At 35.9% G+C, this 14,669-nt stretch overlaps 3 protein-coding genes across 5 annotated transcripts; 2 read left to right on the top strand and 1 right to left on the bottom strand.

Moving 5' to 3' along the window:
- Positions 1-2,892: 2,892 nt before the first annotated feature.
- Positions 2,893-13,748, bottom strand: LOC145908193 (uncharacterized). 3 transcript variants are annotated; one of them, XM_082995410.1, is made up of 7 exons: positions 12,575-13,748; positions 12,492-12,540; positions 12,079-12,285; positions 4,440-4,606; positions 3,888-4,043; positions 3,444-3,617; positions 2,893-2,996 (listed from the first exon to the last, which is right to left on the bottom strand). In XM_082995410.1, the coding sequence occupies exons 3-7, from the start codon at positions 12,258-12,260 to the stop codon at positions 2,989-2,991; spliced, it is 687 nt and encodes a 228-aa protein (XP_082851536.1). In that variant the 5' UTR covers positions 12,261-12,285; positions 12,492-12,540; positions 12,575-13,748; the 3' UTR covers positions 2,893-2,988. The 3 variants fall into 3 exon arrangements, with proteins under 3 accessions (XP_082851536.1, XP_082851535.1, XP_082851534.1); XM_082995409.1 differs by having other exon boundaries at positions 12,488-13,748; XM_082995408.1 differs by having other exon boundaries at positions 12,492-13,748.
- Positions 6,147-8,468, top strand: LOC145908194 (uncharacterized). Its single transcript, XM_082995411.1, has 5 exons — positions 6,147-6,363; positions 6,419-6,565; positions 6,853-7,026; positions 7,244-8,241; positions 8,338-8,468. The coding sequence occupies exons 1-4, from the start codon at positions 6,204-6,206 to the stop codon at positions 7,249-7,251; spliced, it is 489 nt and encodes a 162-aa protein (XP_082851537.1). The 5' UTR covers positions 6,147-6,203; the 3' UTR covers positions 7,252-8,241; positions 8,338-8,468.
- LOC145908195 (uncharacterized) lies at positions 8,410-10,840 on the top strand. Its single transcript, XM_082995413.1, has 5 exons — positions 8,410-8,546; positions 8,832-9,013; positions 9,069-9,215; positions 9,503-9,670; positions 9,887-10,840. The coding sequence occupies exons 2-5, from the start codon at positions 8,854-8,856 to the stop codon at positions 9,892-9,894; spliced, it is 483 nt and encodes a 160-aa protein (XP_082851539.1). The 5' UTR covers positions 8,410-8,546; positions 8,832-8,853; the 3' UTR covers positions 9,895-10,840.
- Positions 13,749-14,669: the final 921 nt, after the last annotated feature.

Genomic DNA, 14,669 nt, shown 5'->3' with positions numbered 1-14,669 from the left:
GACAAAAAAATAGTCATGTCATATAATGGCTGTTGTTGTGGGCCATCATCGGATGGTTCAGGTGGATTAACTGGAGCAAGATATGCTAAAACTTTTAATGGCCTTGGTGTAAGTAATTACATATGTACACTTTGCCATGTAGTCACAGTTTTTCAATTTGAGTGAAGAATTTCTTGTCTTCTTCAGAATATTTTTAAGGTTTTTATTTTCTTTACCAGATTACACAGATTGTGTTTGGAATTTTCTCAATGTTAACTGCAGCAGCTATGATGATAATGGTATCAACAGCACAATATGACTACTACTATTACTACTCATTTTGGGTATGGGTAGGAGATGGAATTTGGTGTGGAGCTTTAGTAAGTATCGAATAGTTATACTTATGTACAAGTAATAATAAAATTCTGTGAATCCAATATACAAAAGCAAGTAGGTAGTTGGAAAGAACTACATATTTTAACAGCCACAAAATTAAATCTTTTTCTTGGTAAATTGTAAGCTCATTACGAGATATCTTAAAATATAAAATTACACTAATTCAGAAGTCCGTTTATGCTATGGGACAACATGAACAGAGATTGTTGTGTAACATAGAAACTGTTGACATTCACCATGGAATAATGTTTTAGATTTTAGTTGCTGGAGTTCTTGGCGTCACATCAGCAAAAAATCCATCACGCTGCATGGTGAGTAGTAGCAAAAGTTAAAGGTTATATTTGAGCATTCAAAGGATTCTATAAAGGATAGATTTTAACAACCCTAAAACATTTGGTATTTTATTAGATAACTGGTGGAATGGTTATGGCAATTTTTGCTGCACTTGCATCCTGCACAATGATATCTTTGGAAATTATAGCAGCCATTGACATTTCTTATTATTACCACTCCTGTAGTCCCTTTGACACTGTTTGCTACAACACATACCAGGTATGACTACAGTGATGAAAATGTATGGCAAATCACAGAAACAACAAACACAACATTCAAACATATCTATAACCATCTAGATGAGATGATCTAGAAATCTGTATAAAATACTATATCTTGTTTTCTAAAGCTAAAATCTAAATAAACAGAGCAAAATCAATAAGACTTTTTTTAACTTGCAGGATATTGAAATAATCTTACACAGCGTGCTTGCATTCATTGGATTCATAGAACTTATTGTTTCTATTGTGCATGCATCTTATTGCTGTGCTGCTAACTGTGGAACAAGTACAGTTCCAACAACTATGGTACATAGTTACAACTTAGAAATTGTGTAAAAAACTTAAGCAATCTGAAGTGTTACTACAATTTCTAATTACTATTACATAAAAGAGCAAGACTAAACCATATGGATTGAAAACTAAAGATTTGGCAATGAACAGGGATATGAGAGTAGCAAAAATTTATTTACATATTTAATAGGATTTGTTTTGTTAATTTCAGCAAACAGTGACAATGTCAAATCAAGGTCAGCCACAAGTGTTTCCAATTCCAAATCAAGCAGTTTACACAGGTGAGGAAAATTTTAATACTCTATATTACATAAGAAAACTTTACCTATTCAAATTTATTATATTGCCTTCGAAAAGGCTGTCGATTCATTAAAACAAATATCTTATCATAATTACATTTAGGTGCAGCACACCAAGGTAACTATGGATATAACCAAAGACCAGCAGTCCCATTGCAGGTAACCACCATTGCACTATACAAATATACACATAAAATTTGGCTGAAACTAAAACACAATTTTAACAAAATTATAACTTTTTCAGTTTATACCAGCAAGCCAGTTTATTCAGCAGCAAACTTCAACTCAAATTCCTATTCCAAATGTCTATCAGAATACAGTAAGTAGAAACCTGTGGTTTGTTTCTAAGTTTGAAACATTAGTTACAAAAATCCAACATACCTAACTCAATTAGTTCAAATGGTAAATATTTGTTGTTTTCCAACAGAGGGCAGCAGACGAGTTTCTACCACAGCAGCAACAGAAAAACAAAATTGCTACATCTCCTATTTAAAACATGTGAATGAAATTCAGAGTATAAAGATACTGGCCCATATTGTTATTAACACTGTCATGTTAAAATGAAATTTGAAATTGTTTCTAACGTTTATGGTTTTCAATTTAAAAAAAAGACGATTTTAATAGTTTATGCACTGCAGCATTCCCAATGTTTTTTTTTTTTTGAAATGGTGATGGTCCACTCATGCATTTTTTTTAATGCACAAAATAATTTATGTTTGTCAGCCTTGACAGTATTTTTTTACAGGGCAAAGCAGTTTTCTTAGACACAAAAACTGCAAGGAATTAATATTGATGCGAATGTTTAACCATAAATAATTTGTTTTAGATTTGATGTCTTTTATAACCCAAATAAAATTGTATTCAAAAATTCGATTTTTTTGCAATTTGAGTCAAGTTTTTCTGACTACCAAGCATCCATGTAAGTTAACTAAAAGCAAGGTCTATGTAGTACAAATTTAATAAAAACGTATATGCCACAAGACAGCACGAAATTAACCTTATAGGTAGAAACATTGGTCATCTGTCTAAAGCTCACAGAAATTATATTGAAAGATACTCTGTCTCTGCACAAATAGGAAACGTGTGTCATACATTCACTAATATTAGAAGTTTACAATGGAACAAGTAACCAAGACTGACTTAATATTACTTTGACAATAACTCTGTTTGCTTCTCAAAGCAAAACAACTGAAGGCAAAAATTTTTAGATATTACGAACATCAAAATAGTTGCGTCTCTATTTACAACGCTTGTGCTAAGGGGAAATACCCATTAACGCAACACTGGTGTTAATATTTTTTCCGGGTTGCGAATTAAAATTGAAAAAACCTAACGTTTATATGGTCTAAATTTTAAAGCGAACCATAAGAGTAATTTGAATCATGTAGTTTATTGACATTTTACATATGCGACAAAGGCTATAATGTCAAAGATCTTCAACCCAAATTTCTCCAGTCCGATGTGAAATCTCAGCAAGCTTCAATGAAAAAAACAACAAGGTCAACAAGAAGCAATTTATAAATTATAAAACAAAATTTGGAAATTGCATCCGAAAAAGTCCTTTTGTAGTTATTAAACTAATCACTTGGAAAGTCCACTTCGCAAAAAAAGCAAGTTAACGTTCCAGTAAAAAGAACGCAGTAATGTTTAATGCAAGAGCATGATCGCCCAACTGCGTAGGTCCTTACTTGGCGATCACAGCTATCGTATCGCGATCATTAAGTTTACAGGCTTCGCATTCCAGGCATTGCAGCCTAGCTGGATCGTCGGCCTCTTTTTCCTGACAAATCGGAGCGAGATTTGAAAAATCAAGCTCCCGATGAGGTCCAGTTAAGACTGCAATGCCTGGGCTGCGAAGCCTGTAAACCTAATCTAGTAAAAATAATCTATGAAAGTAAATATCAGCTTTTTAGTAATAACTTACGCAGCCATGTATCGCAGCAGTTTCTCCCTTCGGCAACTTTCGTATTCCACAAGCCGCAAAGCATTGAAAACAAAGCAGCGAGCCAGGCGAAAGCGAAACTGTAACCAAATGTGATTCCCATCCTTATATCCTGCGGTGACAGGAATATTCCACCCGCCACAATACACAGGAACGCTGAAACGTATAATGATTTGCTTTTAACGTTGACTTCGACAAAAAAGCCCCAAAATGATAATTAAAATATGCTCGCTTTAAGTTTCCAAGGGAGTCGCGTATCAACATATCAATAAATTTATTGGAAAAATGCAAGGAAATAACAAAGTAAAAGTCAGCCTATACTGGAACAACGTAGCGAAACATCCAAAGGCGTCGCATACGAAAAACTTCACAAACCACTGGTTTAAGGGTGATTTAAAATAACAATAAAATAAACCAGAACTTCACCTGTAACGAAGTGGACGATAGTCGATACTAGCAAATACACTTTCGTTTCGTTGAAGGTTTTAACCATCGCTATGATCCATAAAGCAAATCCAGCCATGCTACCCAGCAAAGAAATACATAAGAACACAAGGGCAAGCACCGCTTTCCAAGGATACACTGCAAATAACGTTTGACATAAAAAAGCGATTCGACCAAGAGCAAATGTGGTTTTAAACGATCAGAAAATTAAACATAAAGTTAATACATACCTTTGATATTGGCAAGCTGCAGACAGGATGTGAACATGCACTGTTTCGACCTGTGAGGTCTCATCAGTGCAGCTGTTGCAGTGGCACTGTGCTAGCTTTTACACTAGCAGGCACACTAGATTCCACTTTGTGGTACCTGTCCGGTCAACGTCGATCTGTTGGGTACGTTGACCGGACAGGTACCACAAAGTGGAATCTAGTGTGCCTGCTAGCACAGTGCCACTGCAAGAGCTGTACTGATGAGACCTCACAGGTCGAAACAGTGCGTGTACACCCTGTCTGCAGCTTGCCAATATTATTATACCTTTGATATTGGTACAATTCCCATCTTCACAGACAATAACAAGACCTGTTTGGATCGAATCATTCAACAACCAAGCAGGGGAGAATAGGGAAATTAAAACACATACGATTGTGAGACTGCCCAGCAAAAAACTGACGACATGTTTTCTTTCCATTACGATTTCCTTTCTGCGAATTTCAAGAACAAAATTAGTGTGTTTTTATTAAAAAACCCAAAGCAAACACAGCTGTTTTCATCATAGAATGACTGAACGAAGTAGTATGCGTTGGTCGCGCCAATAGTTTTTTATTTGAAAGCATGGCTGCTAAACTTCAAATATAGTCTTCCCATAACTTCGTTTAAATGACGCTCAAATTTCTGTCCCTCTACGACACAAGGTAATAGAAAACAATACGACAAACAGCACAAATTTTCCACACAAAAAAATCACAATACAAGTACGCGCAACAAGAGGCAAAATGACATCACAAATATCATTTCCGCCCCATGCATTGTCACGAAACAATCGAAAATAGGAGCCAATACCGACGTCACAAGCACCACGCGCAAATTATCCAACCGCATTTTGATTCTTTATGGACTATACGCTACGGCAACAGCGTGACGCCAATGCAAAACACTTAAATTTTATCTTGTGGATAATTCTCTTTATTGAATAAACATAAGGAATTATAACGTGATGTATTGGAATTAGAACAATGTTTTCGTTTCCTGTGGACGTTCAAATTTAAACACAAGAGCCATCACTAAGTTGCTAAGCGGAATATGGCAAGTGCCTTTTGATTATATATATATTGTGCTGTAACAGGGTTTTCAAAGTGTGTGCTTCGGCACATTAATCAACGGTAGATACTCAAACGAACCTCACGGACGGCAGCTGAAATAGCAAGGCATTGCACAGAGGTATTTTAAAAACAAGCGAAAGAACTTACTCAAACGAAACCCTTGTTTCGTTCACCACGTGCTTCGGCAATGCTACACACATCCTAAAGTGTCGAAATTCACCGTCTTCAAGTAAATACCGCAAACGACAATATGCTCTTAGTACATAAAAACGTAAGTTAAAGTAGCCACGCATGCAACGGGGAAATCCCGATTGCCCGTCTGTGAGGGGGTTAGAATATCTGCCTTAATTAACAATTATCAATGAAAAAACGCTTTGAAATATGTTAAATTAGGACATAAATTCTGCTGTCATTGTAACCATATGATAAGAGCAGAATAGAAAGCTGGTTCAGATAGTCATTCTCGAACAGGTCCGTATGCGCATAAAGCACTGTTGCGTATTACATGAAAAAGGTCGGACTAAAAATGTAACAACTTGGGTGGCGCAAACGAATCCAGTTTAGCTCCAAGTTACCGCAAGATATATTTGCAAAACAGCGCCCTATAGTGTCAATCTTAAATCAATTTACTATTCTTACACATAACATTAGGTGGGGTTAAAGATCAAAATAATCTCGCACCTTTTAAATTGAACCTGTTGTTTCTAACCTGTGGTAAATCTTTCCCGCTGTTGGTGTGACGATTTTTCGGGCCTTGAATTTAATTATAATTCCGTAAAAAACCGTTGTAAGAAATCATGTGCCTTTGACATCAAATCACGTGCGGAAATTGGCACCATGCGTTTTTAGTTTTGGGTTGAAGCGTGCCTCCCTACTTCCTTCCAAGTAAATTCAGTGTGAAAGTTGTTTGTGTTTTTTCAAAGCAACTGCACTTCGCATAAAACGTTTTGTCTACAGAATTTTGTAAGTCAACTGGACGATGGATGTTGCTTCGTTGTTAATTGGAAGCGGTTTTATTTTATCCTTGGGGTTGACCGAGACTGCACTGTTTTCACCATGCTGGTATTACTTGGACTATCTTGATTTTCACGCTGGCTTGTACCAGGAATGTGCTCTTGGACTTTGTACCACACATATAGGTATAAAGTATCATTAAACTTTAATACATGATTTTACTTGACTGTTTTCTTTCAGGAAGCTCTCCTTATGTAAAAGCCACACTTTCATGTCAAGCAATATCTGCTGCAATGGTTATCATAGCAACTTGTATGTATGTATTTGGAGTAGTTCGGAAAAATGCTTTCACAGTCAAGGGGTCTGCAAATGTATTAATCTCGGCAGGTTTGTATAAAAGATTTACCAAATTAACTTGCTGAGAATTTGGCTGGTCAGAATTAGATGATCTAAAAGAGTCACACTGAGCTGCACTGGTAATTCAAAACAGTGGCCATCTGGCTGCAGCTTGCATTACAGTTCTTTTATTCACCCATAACAAATAAAATTTTCACTTGAGTGAATTCACTTATGTTAAGTAGAGCACTTGTTTTGTACAAATTAATTTTTGTACAATGGCCGTCAAAATGTCAAACATTTACACAAATTGGGCATTATTCTTAACATATTTGCAGCACTGTTTTCTTCCGCTGGAACAGCTTGGTTCATTGTTTTTTATTCAAAAATTCAAGTTGAAAAATCCATTGGCTACAGTTTTGGGTTATGTTGTGGTGGGATCATTGTTACTTTTGTCACAGCCGGATTGAGCATGTGTAGGCGATGGTCATCAACATTTGGTGGCTACCAGGGTATGTCAGATGTTTTTTTATCAATTTTTTTATTGAAGCCAATTAAGGTTAATGTTCACAAAGCTTGTTTTTAGAAATTACACCGGCAATGGAAGTTTTATTAGAATTGTACCCAAGTTGCATTACATTTTGGTGTACTAATCACATTATAACATTCCTTGGTCAAGAAAAAATTGACAATGTTATATTCAGTTTAATAAAAGCCTTTGTTTCACAGCCATTTAAGCCTGGTGGCTAGAAGTGATTGACCCAAGTTTCCAACTGTTCAATGAAAAAAAACAAATGATGTACTACAAAACGAACAAAAACCTTGTTATAATTCTTGTAAAATGTTATCATTTTAATAGCACAAATATTAAGTGAGTTGTAATGTATTGAATACTTCTATGTTCGCTTTTCAAATGCAGTTTAGTTTGTGTGTACATATGGAAATGCAGCTTAATTTTCAGAAAAAATAACAGCGTTCTTGCAATTTTTTTATTGTTTGTGAAGTATTTCATAACTTTGTGCAATTGTCATAGAACTGTAAAATATTCACTGTTTGCAAAGCTTCACTAATTTTGTTGTTTGATGGTTTTTACCAGTGTTTGTTTGTTTAGGGTATAATGCTGTTTCCAAAAACGAAAAATCATATCTAACTAAAAACAAATATTTCGTGCACTTATAAATTGCCATTCCATATTACACACTCCATAGTACATATGCGCATATCCGCTTACATTTTTTACATTGTGTGTTTATCTATGTATAGTTTATAGTGTAATTTCCTCGTACACAACTGTGTGTTTTGTGCATCCTCAATGCGACTTGCTGCGATTCTACTGCAGACGGTGATATTATATATTATAAAGGCCTACAGCATTAATACCCATACTGAGTGATTTGCATTTTTACCAACAACTATTCCTGTGATCGGTGACCCATAAAGATCTACTGGAACTAATTAAAGAGAAAAAAAATTGATTGCAGCTGCATCCGCCAAAACACAGCAAGGATCTGAGGAGCCTCCAGGAGGATCTTTTGTCCTATAGGATAGCAAAAACAGTCCCAGGGGGCAACCAAAGCAACTTTCCTGTGACAATTTTTTTGCCAACGCGTAGAAAAGGGTTGGGACCAATATAAGCTGCAAATTGGATGAGCTAAAATAATGTCCGACCAGGGGCACTTTAAGCAACTATCCTGCAACTAATTTTGACCTGAATGCGTAGACAAGAGGTGGGCCTAACATAAAATTACAAATTAAGATCTACTTCTGTGATTCAATTTTGGGCTATGAACATTTTGATGCTTTTTCAACTAACTTTTTTACAGCACCAGGCACCAAATGACTGACTGACTAAGGAGGGCAAAAAATGCACTAAAGCTACACCAAACACGCTGAAAATCGACCCGGCAACAGCACGCGACTCCCTGCTCATTCAACCCTAAAATTGACCCCAATGCATCACCGAGTTTCTTTATGACCAGAGGACGGGCATTCCCCGCGGGCGAAACTGTTTTAACAGAAATACGGATATGCGGTATTTAAATTTAACCTGTTGTTTCCAACGTATGCTAAATCTTTCCCGTTCCTGGTGTGACGATTTTTTGGATCTTAAATCTAATTATAACTCTGTAAAAAACTGTTGTAAGTCCTCCAGGAAATCATGTGCCTTTGGCATGAAATCACGTGCGGAAATTGGCACGATGCGTTTTAGTTTTCGGTTAAAGCGTGCCTCATCACTTCCTTCCAAGTAAATTCAGTGTGAAAGTTGTTTGTGTTCTTTCGAAGCAACTGCACTTTGTATAATACGTTTTGTCTACAGAATTTTGTAAGTCAACTGAACAATGGATGTTAGTTGGTTGTTAATTACAATTGGGGTTTTTTTATCCTTGGGGCTAACTGTGACTGCACTGTTTTCACCATGCTGGTATTACTTGGGCTATCTTGATTTTCACGCTGGTCTGTACCAGGAATGTGCTCTTGGATTTTGCACCACACATATAGGTATTAAGTATCATTAATCTTTAATACAAGATTTTACTTGACTGTTTTTATTCAGAAAGCTCTTCTTATTTAAAAGCCACACTTTCATGTCAAGCAATATCCGCTGCAATGGTTATCATAGCAACTTGTATGTATGTGTTTGGAGTAGCTCGGAAAAATGCTTCCACAGTCAAGAGGTCTGCAATTGTACTAATCTTGGCAGGTTTGTATAAAAGATTTACCAAATTAACTTGCCGAGAATTTTACTGGTCAGAATTAGATCATCTAAAAGAGTCACATTGAGCTGCACCTATAATTCAAAACAGTGGCCATCTGACAGCAGCTTGCATTCAAGTTCTTTTATTCACCCATAACAAATAAAATTTTCACTTGAGTGAATTCACTTATTTTAAGTACAGCACTTGTTTTGTACAAATTTATTTTTGTACAGTGGTCGTCAAAATGTCAAACATTTACACAAATTGGCCATTATTCTTAACATATTTGCAGCACTGTTTTCTTCCATTGGAACAGCTTTGTTCATTGTTTTTTATTCAAAAATTCAAGTTGAAAAATCCATTGGCTACAGTTTCGGATTATGTTGTGTTGGTATCATTGTTACTTTTGTCACAGCCGGATTGAGCATGTGTAGGTCATCAACATTTGGTAGCTACCAGGGTATGTAAAATGTTTTTTATCAATTTTTTCTTTAAGCGTACTTATTTTAATGTTCACAAAGCTAGTTTTTAGAAATTAGACCGGCAATGGAAGTTTCATTAAAATTGTACCCAAGTTACATTACATTTTGGTGTACTAATCATATTATAACATGCCTTGGACAATAAAAAATTTGACAATGTTATATTCAGTTTAACAACTACCTTTGTTTTACAGCCATTTAAGCCTGGTGGTCAGAAGTCATTGACCCAAGTGTCCAACGAAAAAGACAAATAATGTACAATAAAACGAACAAAAAACTTGTTATAATTTTGATAGCACAAATAGTAAGTGAGTTGTCATGCACTGAATACTTCTATGTTCACTTTTCAAATGCAGTTTTGTTTGTGTCTTCATATGGAAATGCAGTATAATTTTCCAAAAAATAACAGCGTTCTTGCAATTTTTTTATTGTTTGTAAAGTATTTCATAACTTTGTGCAATTGTCATAGAACTGTAAAATATTCACTGTTTGCAAAATTTCACTAACTTTGTTGCTTGATAGTTTTTACCAGTGTTTGTTTGTTTAGTCTATAAAGTCTATAATAATCCAAAAACAAAACAATAATCCTATCTAAGTAATATTGTTCTATATCACTTGAAACACAAAAATAACAAATAGTTTTAGAAAATAACCTTCAAGGATTATTTGTCAAAAAAATTGATTTCGTTCACTTATATATTGCCATTCCATATTACACACTCAATATAGTCCATATGGTCATATCCGCTTACTGCTATTTTTTAACCCTGAAGAAGTCTCGCCGGATGGCAGACGAAACGTTGGTTTCCAATAAACACGTTAGAAACTAAGTGCCAGAAGAGCAATTCTGATTAATATCCGCTTACATTTCTTACATTGTTTGTTCTTCTACCTATAGTTTAAAAGTGTTATTGCCTCGCATACAACTGTGTGTTTTGTGCACTTGCAGTGCGACTTACTGCAAATGGTGATATCACCTTAAACATAAGCGCCTCCCGTTATGGTTTTGAAGGTGTTTTTAGCTGTGCCCAATATCATTATGATTTGTGTGTTTTTGTTCTCATGCGTTCAAGTTCTTATTTGAGATAATTGAATTAAATTCATGTGATCTATCTCTTTGTTGCAACACACATCATGTGACAACATTTCATTATGACGTAATACAAAAACAAATCCTATTATACGTGAAGCGTCCGCCCTTGCATTATGACGTCGGTCGCAGAAACGTTTGTCATTGCTCTACGGTTGTTTGTTAAGTCACGAAGTTTATTTGCGAACTTTATAGTATCGTTTATGAGTGATTGATTGCTGAAACCAAATAAGGGGAGTTTTGGGGGAGTGGTCAGAAAGACAGGAACCGCCCACAGAATGCATTGCATTTGTTATGTTGTCGTAGTGACAAGCACCTTTGTTAGGTTGCGCATATTATATAAATAACCCAAGACTGTCTGCAGGCGACACAGAAAATTTCAGGCCGAGTGAAAATCTTAAATACTTATATCAAACCAACTTAAACTCACATACACAAAGGCTATTTTATTCTACTTTATGATTTTTTGAAGCGCTTATTTCCTGCACAAATAGCCCAAAACCAAAGTCTGAACTAAGGAACGAAAGAAAATACATGAAGAAATATTGATGTATGGGCACTAAATAATTGCAGCATACTGATGGTTGCCAAATACACAGCACACGCAATACAAGATCGTGTCATGACTTTAATCTAAAATAAACGCATCAACCACAATGTCAATACAAATGACATATATGATAGGACATTGGTGAAAAATTTGATTGTGTCATTCTCATCGCTCATTTGATACTAAGCTATGTAGTAGCAGGCATTGGTGTGGTCAGTGAGTTTTAAGCCCGTTTGAATTGTGTTGAGGATGTACAGTACTTTAAAATAAAGCGTAAAATCTATAATTGCTTTTTATGCAGAAAATTTTTTTTACGATAAGGTAAATAAAAAAGAACTTTCCATCAATCAGTCGAAATGGAAAAGCACCATGTTGCTGGGACGGTAATTTCATGCATATCAATTGTGTTTTTACTGGTTTCCACATTCACCCCTGGTTGGTTACGGTCCCGATTCGGACTTTTTTACCAGTGCCAACCCAACAAACCGTGCACCGTTTTTAGTAAGTCGCAGTGATTTTTACAGAACAGCAACCGATCGATACAATTTAATCAATTTAAAAACACATACTTTCTGGACAACTTGTTCACAGCTAATTAGGTGTGCAAAATGTTGTTGTACAATTGTTGACTTTTTTGTGCATTTTCTAAACAAACATTTTGTTTTGGCCTACAAACAATAATTGTTCGTGTACTATTTCGATTAAACGTAAACTATTCAAAAACTTTGAATAATCAAAAATCTTACCTGTACTCGAAGTAACGGTGAGTTAATTTTATGCCTTTAGATCCAGATGGGAGCTTCATTTTCATTATACCGCTTGTGTTCATGTGTGTTGCTTTGGTTCTGATGATTCCTGGGATAGTGCTTGCATTCATGGGATGCAGAGGAAACCCGAAACATCTCAGAACGTCAGGGGGTTTGTTCATTGGAGGAGGTTAGCTCTCTGCATAGCTGGTGAAATAATGTTACCGAGTTTGGTGGAAACATTCATATTTGGCGTGGCGAAGATGTATTTCATTTTTTTGTATAATTCCTTAAACTTATCGAAAATAGCCACAAAATATAAACTGCATGCTTTTCGAGGTACAACAAAGTTTGTTGCTTTAGAATAAGCTACAAAAAAGCGGACTGCACTTTATTTAACGATACTCACGTACATGAAAAAGGTTGCCCTGTTTGATCAGTGAATTCACACTTAAGATTTGCCTTTTTTTCGTACATCGTATGTGCTCAAAAAGACCTTCTTTAAACAACGTCAAGGTTAATATTTTCGCCAATAGAAATGCATCCGGCGACAGTTTACTTATTTTTGAAAACGGTTATTGCTATATGTGTCTAGGTAGTGACAGTAATTTACGTTAAGAGCCATTATTTTTTGCCGAACTTATAACTGAGTCGGGTTTTTATTTTATTCTTAGGTGTGTCAGCCTTTATTGCAGCTGCTATTTTCTCGGGCTTCATCACGTTCGGGTATTTTGTCTATCTATTTCTTGACGGATACAGCTACTGGCTAGCGTGGATTGGTGCCATACTGGGAATAATAGGTGGGTCGGTCAACATCAGTGCAGCAGGTCACACCGCTCAACCACCACCTAAAACAGAAGAAGAACCACCCAAAACGGATGCGGAATCTCCAAAAGCTGAAGAGCCAGGATCTACAAATGTTTAAAACGTTTTCTACGAAGCTTAAGTGTGTAAATATATACATGTAGGGGCATTGGTTTTGCACACTTGTACATAACTCGCTACATACAGTGTTTTCTTTTATTTCGCGGTCATGCAGTAGAATCATAATTTCGCAATTAACTTCAGTGCATATAAGCAATAGACCAAAAAATGTTTTTATAGTTGTTACACATTGTCAGACTATAGAATAAAAATATAGTGAGCTGCAGACAGGGCCACTATTTCGACCTAATAGGTCTCATCAGTGAAAGTATGGTGTGACTTGCCGGCTATTCAGTTGACTAGATCAATGTAAGTCGCACCATGGCTGCAATGATGAGACCTATTAGGTCGAAATAGTGGCCCTGTCTGCAGCTCACTATAATTTTAGTCTACTCTGACAATGTATAACAACACTAAACGTCATCGCTTTGCTAATTTTTTTCGTTTTCGCATGCAGTCAATGAATATGGCTTGCGGTGATCATTAATACGACTTCCTAACGTTATAGCCAACGTGATATCGTTCTGAACTACATCGTTAGTTCTTTTTGGTGGATGTCAGCAAAAGTGAAGAATGTTGTACTTGTTTGAAAATTTGTTCTACCGATACTGCTTCGATATATGCATGTTATGTTCAACATATTCAAAGTGTTGAGATGTTTAAAAATAAACACCTTCATTGGGCAATGTCTTTTCTTTTCAATTACGTGCTGTTAAAGCGAAGAAATGGTTGACAAGAAACTAGTGCAAAAAGATTCATACGAGACGAATAACTTTAATACAACTAAACCACGACCTAATTATCACACAAAATTTACAACATCGTGTGTTGAAGACTCGCAGAAACGCGACTAAATAAACAGCAAACATAATACAAGATCGTGTCATGACTTAACAAAAAATCTAAAATAAACGCATCAACTACATTGTCATGATAGGACCATGGTTAAAAATTTAAATGTGTTGTTCTCATCGCTTATTTGATACTAAGCTATGTAGTAGCAGGCAATGGTTATGGTGTGGTCAGTGATTTTAAAACCGATTGATAAAATTTGTTTGAGGATGTAATTATTACAATTGCAGTACTTGAAAATAAGGTACGAAGTCTTGAATAACCTTTTTCTGCAAAACTAGTTTTTACGACTAGGTAAATAAAAAGGAACTTTCCATCAATCAGTCGAAATGGAAGAGCATCATATTGCTGGGACGGTAATTTCATGCATATCAATTGTGGTTTTACTGGTGACAACGTTCACCCCTGGTTGGCCACGGTCTGGATACGGACTTTTTTACCAGTGCCCACCCAACCGATCGTGCATCGTTTATCGTAAGTCGCAATGACACATACTTTCTGGACAATTAACTTATTCAACAGCTATGTAGGTGAACCTGTTGCAAAATGTTGCTGTACAATTGTGGACTGTTCCAACTAACAAAAGTATGTTGGTTTGCAACCGGTACACACACAGTAATTTACTGTGTTTTAAGTGTGCTGATTGAACAGAATTTCATACTAAAATTTCATTTTTTTGACATGTCCAGCATCTTGGCTTTAGGTTTCTTATGTAAAGTTGTAAAGCACTTACAACGCAGTAATGTTTCATGCAATCGCATGATTGGCAAGATCGCCACACTGCGCAGGTCCTTACTTGGCGATCACAGCTATCG

This window comes from Ascidia mentula, chromosome 7 (assembly GCF_947561715.1).
Source record: "Ascidia mentula chromosome 7, kaAscMent1.1, whole genome shotgun sequence".
Classification (NCBI taxonomy): domain Eukaryota; kingdom Metazoa; phylum Chordata; class Ascidiacea; order Phlebobranchia; family Ascidiidae; genus Ascidia; species Ascidia mentula.
The sequence above is the reverse complement of the archived record's forward strand: the minus strand, read 5'-3'. Positions and strand labels throughout refer to the sequence as shown.